This window comes from Xiphophorus maculatus, chromosome 21, assembly GCF_002775205.1.
Source record: "Xiphophorus maculatus strain JP 163 A chromosome 21, X_maculatus-5.0-male, whole genome shotgun sequence".
Classification (NCBI taxonomy): Eukaryota; Metazoa; Chordata; class Actinopteri; order Cyprinodontiformes; family Poeciliidae; genus Xiphophorus; species Xiphophorus maculatus.
Window position 1 is genome coordinate 5,626,459 of NC_036463.1, and position 12,225 is coordinate 5,638,683.

The window sequence follows — 12,225 nt, forward strand, 5'->3', positions numbered from 1 at the left end:
AGCTCCAGAAAAAGCAGCGGCACACTTTGTTCCCCTGCCAAATCATCCCACTCTGACCCCCGTGTCTGTCTTCTAATGAAATACTTGAGTCTGTCTTTGAAGTTCAGCTCGCTAGAAAACAATCTTTGATCGAACAAGAAATGGGCCTTCCTCTGCACTTGACCCCAGACACCTGATAAGAAGGAAAGACGAAGCGGCTGGAGTGCAGGCCGCAGGGAAATGTCACAGGCTTCAAATGAGTGAGTAAAGGTGAAAGGAAAGAAAGAGACAGTCCATTACACACTGAACCCGACCGCTGAGTGGAAACACAACCTTTGTGGTGCGGTTTTCTCATTGGGTGATTTAAATTTGTATGAATGTCAGTGCGGATGAATTTCAAGAAGACAGGAAGGTATTTACATCGCCTGGTGGATGACCCTGGATTTCTCCAGCAGGTACTCGGATATCTGCGCTCCGATCACCGTCCCGTCGTTGGTGAACTTCATCTCCAAGTATTTCCCGAAGCGGCTGGAGTTGTCATTGATGACGGTGCAGGCGTTTCCGAAAGCCTCCACCAGACTGTTGACCAGCAGGATTTTCTCCTGGAGTGTACGGTTGTTGGCCTGAACGAAACATTATTCCAGGTCAGAATGGAGGAAAACGGCAAAAAAACACAACACAATAAGTCGCTTGGCACAAAAAGAATGGAAGATAGAGACGAAAGTTTGTAAATCAAAAAATTCATCATAATAAATTCAAGCTGCCAGAATTCATCATTTTAGAAATTAAACACAAAATCTTACCAACTATTTATTCTTTTTTTTTTTTGTCTAGTTTCTCGTGCAAATATCTCTTTTGGTTCAAAAACCTCCGAAATGTAACGCCACAAATCAGCAGACATTGCACTGTTACCTAGCAACCCCAATGAAGACCAGCCCGTTACCTAGCAACTCCAGCAGAGCTCTGCCCCGTCACCTAGTAACCAAAGCAGAGCTCCAGAATGCAAGAACACAAAATATTTACAAAGTATTTTTAGTCTAGTTTTCAATGTAAATATATTTGAACCAAGACAAAACTGACTTACTAAAAACTTTTCAACAAAATATAAGAACTTGTTTTATACATAGCTTCTTATAAATTAAAAAATTCTGCTATCAAAATCACTTTCTCATCAATATTAAGGAATTATTGACCTAAAACAAGTTCATATATTTTGCTGTAAAGTTTTTTGTAAGTAAGTTTTATCTTATTTTAAATGTACTAGAAACTAGATTAAAAAAATACTTGGTAAGATTTTATGTTTTTGCAGAGCAAATGTTGAAAAACTATTTATAAAGCACTTAAATAGAAAGAATAAATCAATCAGAGTATCAACCTTGATTTCCTTTTAAGTGAAAAGGAAATTCACTTAAAACTATTATTGCTCTATCAAAGCAGTAATATGGAATACATTGAGATCAATGGATCACATTTGTTGATGTAGCAATAATTTAATCAATAAATATTCTGTTTTTAATTGTGTGAATAAAAAATATGATGATAAAGGGATGAAGGTTGATTTACTCACCTTCCCGAGAACGGTCAGCTGCTGCACTAACAGATGCGCGCTTTCCGTCTTCCCTGCTCCACTTTCCCCACTGATCACAACGCACTGCACACAGGAAGTGACAAAAACCAAGACGAAATGACTTAAAATTCAATAATAATAAAAATTACTGACTCACTATTCAGCTAAATCAGATTGGTTAGAGGTGTAGAATCCCAACAAAAACATCAGAATTAATAAATTTGCCAAATACTTAGCATGCTAATTGAAAGAATTGTAAAGCATGCTAACTAGCATTAGCAGAAAGAATAAGTAGCATGTTAAGAAGAATGGAAAATTTGAGTGTATTGAGACAGTCTATAAATTAATTTGAATGCTTGGTTGATATAACACCTTATACCTGTTTGTACTCTATACACTTTAATCAGGAACTACAAAAAAAATGCAGTTTCTTCCTCAAGGGTAAAAAGTATAATAGTATATTAAAGGGTCATTGTAGATTAAAAATAATATTGCAGTAAAGATTATAGTAAACTTCTTCCAAAACATTTATCTCAAAAATAAAAGTCGAAAGTTTGCCAGAAAAAACAAGGAAATGTCCAAATTAATCTCAAAATTTTTTGAGACAAAATATATGCATTTCTAAGTTTTTTCTTAGGTTTTTTTTCTAGAAAATTTGTGGAATTTTCCATTGGAAATTAATTTCTTTTATTTCTATCTACAACGGCCCTAAAACGCCGTCATAGACCAACCTGGTCATTGATCAAAAACTTAACTCCAAATTATTCACGGAAAATTCACCTATTCTAAAATATTTGAAAGAAAATGTAGTTTGGGAAGCTGAAACAGGTAGGAGCAATGCTAACTAACATGCTATTAGCTGGCGTTTGCAAAGCGGCCAATCCAGAAGTGGCATTTATTTTCCTTGGTGCTGATTGGCTGAAGCTCCAAGAGGAGAAATAAGGAAGACCGTGGATGTTAGTTTCTGCAGTAGCAACAAAATGGCTTCTACTATGCGTATTAAATTATATTTGACTATTGAAACATGCAGTTTAAAGCGATTTTAGATGAGGACTTGAGTATTAGAGTATACAGCACAGAATAACCACAATTAAACTAGATAAACAATTATATTTTCATATATTTCCAGGTTGATTTGTTTGTTTTTTCCCTTGAAAAAGTAAAGCCGCCGCTTTGAAAACTACTTTTTGTATTCAATAAGCTGATATTTGTCTGAAAATAAATGTAGTTTGATGAACTGAATAATTTAGCGACAAAAAAAACAAACAAAAACAGACGAAATCCTGAAGCCTGTTTTTTCAGATTAATAAAAGTAATTTTGAAAATAATACCTTTTAAGCAGGTATAGTCCATATTTCAGTTTTTAATGATCTGATGTAATATTTTAATCTTAAATCTCATGTTATTATTGACTCTAAGTGGAAAATCATCATAATTTACAGAAATAAAGCCTGGAAGACATCCACCTATTTGTAATTAGATAAAGATCCTGAAATAAATTGACTTTGTAATAATATTTTAATTTATTAAAACTTAATTTACCTGATCAGTGTTGTATGAGACCATCGACTGGTAGGCAATGTCCGCCACCGCAAAGATGTGTGGAGGGTTTGCTGTGCGCTTGGCGCCAATATACATCTTAGTTTGCTACGAAGAAATAAAGTAAAAAATATATTTATATTTAAACACGATATTCACATGGAGGTGAAAGGTAAACATTAGATATGATAAGTAAATCAGGTTTGTTCAAACTTTTTGTCATGCGGGCCAAAAAGTTTATATTTATAAAAATAAAAAACTCAAGCAAATAAAGTAACCAGATATTTCTATTGTTTTGCAGGATGTTATTTATCATAAATCCAACACTTAAGTAAGATTTTGCAGAGTTTTAAATTTTCCTTGGTATCAGATAAACAAATTTATTCCAAGTTGTAAAAAGATTTTTAAAAAGTGTTTGCTATATTTAGCTGAGTGTATTAAATTAAATAAAAAGCTGATTTGGGTGCAGTAAAAGTCTCTGGATAGACGTGGTTCTACTTATTGAAAAAACTAATTCTTTGTGTTGTATTTAATATTTTTTATTGCAAGAATTATTACTATTATATTAGTAATAGTTTTACCCTGACATAAAATTAAAAAATTAAAAAATTTGTATCATTCCTGAACTGCAGTTGGGGGCCAGAAAAAATTCAGCCCCAGGGCCACAAATGTCCTAATGGACACCCCTGGCATATATTATGGTAAAGAATAGTCAGAATGACACCACAAAAGGAAAAGTAGAGATTTTACAAGAGTTTTGAAAAACAAAAAGTTCTTAGAAAGAATAAATAAAATGAATGTAATGGTTCTCCACTGACCTGAGGAGAGTAAATCTCCATGTCATGAAAAGGATTGACAGCAATCAGGATGTCACCAACATACGTGTAAATCTGGTCTCTGGTGTAGCGGCTCTGCAGATGCTCTGTGACCGTATTCTGACCCCAAAAAACACAAAAATAAAGAAAAAATTAAACTTCTTCCTCAGTGTTCATCAGGGCGTCAGCATAAAATATTTCCCATAATCCCCAGCAAGTCAAAGCCACTGCTGTGTCAGCGTATTATTTTCATGAAGTGGTGATCAATACTGATGTCGAAACGCTTCCAGGTTCATCTGCAACAGCTGAGCTTCCGAGTTTGATGGATGGAGGAAAATATCCGCTGGCAACTGAAGCTGATTGCATCATTTGAGACGTCAATGCAGCAACCAGATTTGATAAATTACTCAGCAACAACAACAAAAAACAATAATATTGGCATAACTACAAATAGTTAATATAATATAAATCTGTATTTTACAGTTTCTGAAAGAAAAGTAGTTTCACAGCAGCCTTACAGATCTGAGTTGAGTTTGTTTATTCGCAACAGGATTAGGACACTGAAAAAAATTATTCTGACTTCAACGGTCAATATTTTAAAAAATGTCTTAAATTCAACATGTTCTTACAGAAAGTAAGTTTTGGTTCCTCCCAGATACTTTTCTGTATTAAAGACTCCAGAAGAAGCAGAACCTTATCCTGGGATTAAATCCATACTTCTGAGATCAAAGGCAGAATTATGAGATTACAGCCAGAACTCTGAGATTAAAGGGAGAATTTTGATGTTAAAGTCACAATTCTGAGAATAAAGAAAAATTCTGAAATTAAGGCCATAAATTTGGGATTAAAATCAGATTTATTAGATTACAACCAGGACTCTGAGAAAAAGCAAGAATTTTGAGATTAAACACCAAATGTTGATGTTAAATTTAAAATTCTGAATTTAAGGCCTGAATTTTGAGATTTAAATCACTATTTTGAGATTGGAGTCAGAATTGTGAAATTAAAATGAGAATTTTGGGATTAAAGTCAGAATTATGAAATTAAAGACAGAATTTCGATTTTAAAGCCAAAATTCTGACAGTAAAGTCAGAATTTGGGGATTTTAAAAATTCAAACATTTCTGTCTGAAAAGTCAGAATTTTGGGATTAAAGTCAGAATTTTGGGATTAAAGTCAGAATTTTGAGATTAAAGTCGGAATTCTGAGATTAAAATGTTAAAATTCTGAGGAAAAAATGTCATTTTTAGAGGCCCTAATTCTGTTTTGAAGTGTAGAGACGACCTGCGTCAGTCTAATAGATCAGTGACTGTCTCACCTGTTTCATGAAAGTTGTTAAATATTCTGTGTACAGTTGAATAATCCAGTGTTTTGTTTCTCACCTCGTCCAGAACCTCCAGGGTGGCGAGGTCGTCCACCTCGTCTGTGTCGGCTTGCGTCTTCATGTGGCTTCCTTTCTTTGTGTGAATACGTTCATGCCTAGAATACAATTCACATCAAATGCAAATATTTCAAATTTTACTGAAAATTGTTCAAAAATACTACCTTGAATACTTAGGAAATCAGTAAAAATATATATGGATTTCAGATAATAATAATAAAAAAAGGTTTAAATCAAACTTTAAGAAAGAGGGAAAATTGAAAATCAAGCTTCATTTTCCTCTCCTTCAAAGTTATACTTTATTGTGTTTCACTTAAAACCCTAACAAAATAAAAAAAAATTTAAGGAAATGCATGTTGAAATGCTGATTATTTAAGATTAATAAGGAATTTTATTGCTATTTTAAAACTAATCTGTTTTTGCTGTTTATACAGACTAGAAAACTAGAAAAAATGACAGCAAATGGACTCAATTTCTACAATAAAAGGGACTACATAAACAAACTACATCTGAAACTTAATTGATCTGGTTAATATAAACACACAATCACACCTAATTGAACCATAAAGCTCCTACTGTGGCTTATAGGAGGCCACAAGTACATCCATTACCTGTCATTACTGTCTGTACTTCTGTCTGTCTTTCCATGATGGCTTAAATGAAAGAAACAGGATTAACATTTCATGATCATACAGGAACAGACCGACATGTTGCACCTCCACTGATTCAGCGGCAGGATGGAGGTGATGTTTGTTTGGGGGCGACAGGGCTTGTAAAACATCCAGAAAGGAGGTTAATTTGGATTATGCAGCCTGCAAAGGCTAAGCTGCAGAGCGCCACTTAAAACTGACTGGCATAAAGGGGGAGGTTAGTCTTTCTCACAGGGTTTACAGGAAATATGAGGCATTTTAGGGTGGAAATGTGGGATGCAGGGACAGGAACACAAGAAAACACAGAAAAAGATTAGGGCCACTGAAAAAACTTAAAAAAGAGAATTCTGACTTTTTCTCAAAATCAGAATTGTTTAAAATTGTTTAAATCTAATCTTAAAACTCAAATTTACCAAGTAACTTTGGGACAGGATAAAGTGCAGATGTGCATATCCTATAACCAGGAAGAAACAATTATGTCATTATTTACATAAACTAACAATAGGATTGACATACGACTCCTTTTGCTGTGGCAGCTGAAGGAGGAACAGCTTATCCTGCTCTCTCTCGTCCTTACTGATAACTTTGCCTGTGAGTTATTTTTAAAGTGACAGTTTTTATAGTTATACTTACATTTTCAACATCATAACTGGATTACTTCAAACCTAAGGACTGGGGGATTTTCTTGCTTTTATTTTTACCTTACTTTTCTTCATCTCCAAGTTGAACCAGGACAAAATGCCTCCGGCCGACCCCAAGGACATTAGCAGTTTTATACAACGACTTCAGTCTATAGAAATGAAGATCAAACTGCTGGAGGTGAACTTTGAAATCAACGCTACCTGTGGAAATGAGACAACTCTTCCTCAAATCAACGGAGAGGTTGTACGCCTCGCATCAAGCAGCTCACCCTGAAACGCTCTGGGTGCCAAGCCGAAGCAAAAGTCTCACACCACAGATCCGATGAGGCGACTGACAGGGAGAACCCCTCACCTGGACGAATCAGCGTGGCCGGCTCTGAGCCGAAACCCACCTTCAACCTCAACACCTGCTCCACCAAAGAAAAACAAACAAGCAGCTGCAACCAAAACGGTTCCACCGACCCCGCTCCCAAGGACAGAGCGACCAGCCCGAGCCTCAAAACATTCTGACTCTGTGGGAATCCCACTGAAAAACAGATTTTCTGTACTCCAACCTGAGCCTCTGAGTGAAACCTCACCTTCAAACATCAACAATGAGGCAAGACCAACACATCCACCCCCCAAAACTCCAAAGGACAAAGCGTCTACCAGGAAAACGAAAGGTATCCCAAAAGTGCTTATTGTTGGAGATGAGGCAGTAAATGGAATCAGTCATGTGTGCAATCCCAAGAAAACGAGAGTGATTTCTTTTCCTGGTGACACTGTATCTGATTTAACTCGTAAGGTTCTCTCGCTAACCGCTGATCAGCCAGATATTGAGTCCTTAGTTGTGCATGTTGGAGCAACGATGTGGCGAAGCAGAAATCTGAGATTCTGAAAAAGGACTTTGATATTCTTCTGAACACTATGGGAAAGTTAAAAATGAAGTTATTTCTCAGTGGTCCAATTCCATCACCTCAATGGGGAGACGAAAAACACTGTCATTCCACCATGTTTCTGATAGAAACATGGTTGAATGTTTCTATCAGAAACATGGTAGAAACATGGTTGAATGACCAATAATGAACCAATCGTACTAATTGAATTAACGAGTCCTAACTACAATTTCTTCAGTGAGAATAGAAAACATAAAAAAGGAGGAGGCGTGGCTTCAATATTTAAGAATACCGTAAATAGTAGTAAAATTTCTTTGGGTCACTTCACCTCTTTTGAGTATCTTGGATTGAGGTTAAAGGCCACAAACAAACTTTGACACTAACTTTATACAAAACTCCAACATACGTGGAAAATTTCTTTACTGACTTGAATGAGCTTCTATCTCTCATATGCATTGATTATGATTGTTTAATAATTGTCGGTGATTTTTTGATTGTTGACTTTGTGTTTCTGTGTTTGATATGATGTAAAGCACTTTGAAATGTCTTGCTACTGAAATGTGCTATACAAATAAAATTTGATTGATTGATTGATTAGAGCCATTGTAGATAGAAAAAAGAGTAAATTTCTGCCAAAACACTCAGAGATTTTCTAGAAAAAGCTTGAAAATTTTTAAACTCCAAAGGTTGAAAATTTTCCCAATAATTTCTTTTTTTTTTTTTTTTTACAAAATTTCTTAGATTAATACAAAAATTTCGGAGTTTTTTCCCCCAAATATTCAACTTTTCAAACTTAGAAATTTAGATATTTTTTCTACTAATTTTCTGAGATTTCAAAACCTTTTTTAAAAGCTCCAAAAGTCAAAAATTTGCAAGAAAAAACTCCTCCTTTTGAGATGTCAGAAATATTCTAGAAAAACTCGGATAAAGTCAAATATCACCGACAAAATTTCTGACTTTCGGAACTCCGAAATTTCCCTGCTTTTTCTAGAAAAATTCTGAAACTAATCTCAAAATTTGTGAGTTTTTAAGATGTAAATTTACTACCATTTTTCTATCATCAATGGGCCTTTGACACCAGCGTACAAACACCTTAGAGTGTTTGATTATTTATTTGACTTTTTGACAAGAATTTACAAAGAATACTGAGAAAAAAGTTAGAATTTTTAGAAACAGGTCAAAATCCAGAAAAATGTCAGAATTTTTAGGTTAATTTCAGTATCAAAGTAAAAATTCTGAAATTTTTGAAAGAAAGTCTGAATTCTGAGTAAAAATTCAGAATTTTAAGAAAAAAGTCAGAATTTTGAGATTAAAGACAGTGTCCAGGTAAAAATTCACAAATTTGAGGAAGAAAATATTTTAAATCTTCAAAAAAAGAAAAGAAAAATCAGAATTTGTTTTTTTTGGGGGTTTTTTACCATTTTTTGGTGGCCCTAATTCTTTTCTGTACATTTTCCTTGTGGGTACAATACCTTGTTTTTTCAATCAGTCCAATTTGCTGATTGAGGTCAATGAGTTCAATCAGTTGCTTCTGCAGGATTTTCTCCCTGCCGACGGTCTGCTTGATGTACACATGCTGCAGCAGGTCCAACACATTGGGCCTCAGCTCAAAGTCCTTTATCAGACATCTGCGACGCAGGAGAACAAAGGCAGAGCATCATATTCCCAGTCAGCGTAAACATCTCAGTCCCAACCGGAGCAGAGAGACTTTCAGCCACACTCACTTGCAGATAAAGTCATTAAAGTCGTCTGACCAGAGCTCGGTTTGGTGGAGAGTAGGCGGAGGATTTCTGTTGAAGGAAGAAATGGAAAAGATGAGCAGAAAGATAAGATGGGATTAACGCGGGAGGAGAACAAAGGAACCCAGAGGAATGATGGAGAGAAATCTCAACACTGGAACAATTTGTCACAGAGAACATCAAGGACTGTTTTCTATTTTTTTAGGTGAACAGAAGCAAAAGTGTTTGGGTGGCAGAGATACGGCTAATTTATTATATAAAAACAATTTTTTTTCTGTGCAGATTTCCATAAAAGCCTCTACTGGAGAAAAAAAACTTGTTAAATAGACAGACCGAGCACTTCTGCTTAAAAAGACTCCACAGCAGTCAAATGACTCACTATAATTCCTCCTTCTGCTTTAAGTACCTTTTTACAAGAGGGTCTCTGGCACAGTGCTAATGCAGCCGGCTTTACTAACAGCAGCAATAAATTGCTCTAGTGAGCAGATATACATCTCCTGTTTATCACACAAAACAGAAAATATAGATGGCAGATGCATCTGGACTGTGTTCAGCGAATGTAGGGACTATTAAAGAGTGTTTTGTTATCCAGAAGACAAACAGAGTGGCATATAGAAATGACTCCAGATTTGTCTGAAAGACGCATCACGAAATAAACGTTGATACAAATAATTATTGATTATTGAAATATCTGAAATACTACCAAAATCTTGGTGTGACGTTTCTGTTTTATCCACAGATTTCACTCCACACCGTTGTTTTTTATTTTTATAAAAAACTTTAAACTGCTGCTGCACCAGTAACTCAACAAGTTGTTGCTAGGTAACCAGAAAGTGAGTGAGTTGCTAGGTAACCCAAGAGTGAGTCAGTTAATTGATTCCAACAAGGTTGAGCAGATAAAGTCTTTCCTCTGCCTACATCTCCCAGAATGCCGTGCTGTTCTGCATGGCTAAAGTAGGGCCAGGCGGAAGATTCTCCAAAACAGTGTTTTTTTCAATGCAGTTTACCATTTCCTCTCATTAATGATCTTTTTAAATGGATATTGAAGTTTAACGGAAATGTAGTCAGAACAAAAGCAAGATGGATGTAAAATAAAACATAAACAAACAATGTTTTGTTGTGGTTTTGTAAAGCAGAAAATAATAGTCAGCAGTTAGAACATTCAGGTACATGGATGCAAAAAAAAAAAAGATTTTTAAAAACTCTTCTAAAAGTGTTTTTACAAAAAATTTGTTTCAAATTGAACATAAATCTAAAATATAAGGTTTGAAAGAGATAATAATTAATTTGCAACATGGGTATGGGGAAGCTGACCTCAGTGATCTTATACTTGTGTTATCTAAATAAAATAAGACAGTGGTTCAGTTAAAGCCCGCAGCGTCTCGCTTTCTAAGTCTGCCTGCCGACTAAACCAGCAGCTGTGAAAGAAGGGAGGTAAGGAGTGCGAACAATGAGCCTGTAGCTCTGGCTGCAGCAGTCGCACAGATTCAGAGAGGCTCGTGTGACGGCTCCGGTGGAGAACGACCCCCACGGCAAACACTTCTTCACTGGGACCGTGTGTGTGTCTGTGTGTGTGTGTGTGTCAGATCAGGGACAGACAGAGCAGATAGAGCAACATCGAGGGTAAATGCTTATGTAGGTCTCACACCAAATTCATTGGTGATAAACAATTATTTTTCACCTTCAGAATAAATAAAAATGATGAAAACATTCCTCCAGTGACTGAATGGAATCAGAATGTAAACATGGCGTCTTCCACTTCGACTGATTCTCTGCAGTGTATTTCTGACTCGATTAGTGCATCATTTCTACTGGATTTTCACAATATATCAGCTACTACAATGGACAGAGGAACTAACAAGTTCATGTCATCTTTTTTGGATCAGATCAAGGTGTTTGAGCCACGCGATGCCTCCAACATTGTACACGTCACAGCAAAATGCTTTTGTTCGATGAGGAAAACGGCAGATCCACACACCCTCTACATTAATATAGCTGTGGACAAGATCACTGATGCCTATTGTTCTTGCAAGGCTGGGTAAGTCAGGCATTCATCATTTTGTAGGTTACTTTTGAAATCAGTGGGTGATTCCTGTGGTTTGTTGGCAAATGTTTGAGTGTGCCTAGGCCTGATACGCTGTACTTGGTGCTAGAGTGGCTAACACGAGTTAACAGTTTAGTCCAAAGCCTTTTCTGCTAAAATAAAATCTTTAGTGTATGTCAGATACAGTACACATTGTATATTGATCTGTTTAGCTAACGTAAGACTGTGTAGCAGACAGGCTTCAAGGTGTAGAAGTTGTATCAGTTCTGCCATTATGCTGTACTTAGCTAACGGGAAGCTAAGTGTGTTTGTGAGACGGCCACGCACGTGACCACGTAGAATGGGCATCAGCCAATGAAAAGCGGCTCCTCTGGTAAGGTCCATTCCTATTATTCTTGAATTGTGCCCCACAGGCTGCACTTTGGACACTAGTAATCGAATTAGATTTCACTTCTTTCTTTTGTTTTATTCAAACTAACATAAATTTTTGACTTTTTCTTACTTTTCAGTCAGCTTGCTGGTAATATTTATTAGTGGAGGCTTACCTGGGTATTTTAAAAAGGGCTCTCATCGGGTGGAGGTCAGACAAAGGAGGATCTCCATCTCCCAGCTCTATAGCTGTGATGCCCAGAGACCAGACATCACAGCGAGCGTCGTAGGTCGAGTCCAGCTGCTGTTCACAGGCTATAACCTGTAGAGAAAGAGCAGGGGACAGAACTGTATAAAATAGGTGTAAAATAGAGTCTACTTCCTTTTTAAAGCCACTATTGCACTGTTTCTTATCCTGCCACTTATGTTGGTGTATTTAAAAAGGAATTATAATGCAAAATTCACATTTTGTACTTTAATTTTTGTACTTCCATTTGGGTTTTTACTCCTTCTAAAAACAGTCCAAGCACTTGAAAAAAATACACCCGGTCATTTTTTGGCAATAACTTAATGTTTTGTGGTGTCTGGAAAATGAACCGTTTCAAAAACCTACGGATTGTTACGTCA

At 36.1% G+C, this 12,225-nt stretch overlaps 1 protein-coding gene across 2 annotated transcripts in view; it reads right to left on the bottom strand.

Moving 5' to 3' along the window:
- Positions 1-12,225, bottom strand: part of myo3a (myosin IIIA) — a 69,462-nt gene that overhangs the window by 27,646 nt on the left and 29,591 nt on the right. Inside the window, exons 7-15 of one of the 2 annotated variants that reach the window (XM_014471271.2) lie at positions 11,775-11,920; positions 9,171-9,236; positions 8,919-9,074; positions 5,892-5,933; positions 5,282-5,378; positions 3,904-4,020; positions 3,089-3,193; positions 1,547-1,630; positions 400-602 (exon numbers count right to left, since the gene is read on the bottom strand). In XM_014471271.2, coding sequence (XP_014326757.1) covers positions 400-602; positions 1,547-1,630; positions 3,089-3,193; positions 3,904-4,020; positions 5,282-5,378; positions 5,892-5,933; positions 8,919-9,074; positions 9,171-9,236; positions 11,775-11,920 — 1,016 coding nt within the window. The remainder of the gene's footprint in view (positions 1-399; positions 603-1,546; positions 1,631-3,088; positions 3,194-3,903; positions 4,021-5,281; positions 5,379-5,891; positions 5,934-8,918; positions 9,075-9,170; positions 9,237-11,774; positions 11,921-12,225) is intronic. The other variant, XM_023325982.1, reaches the window with a different exon arrangement.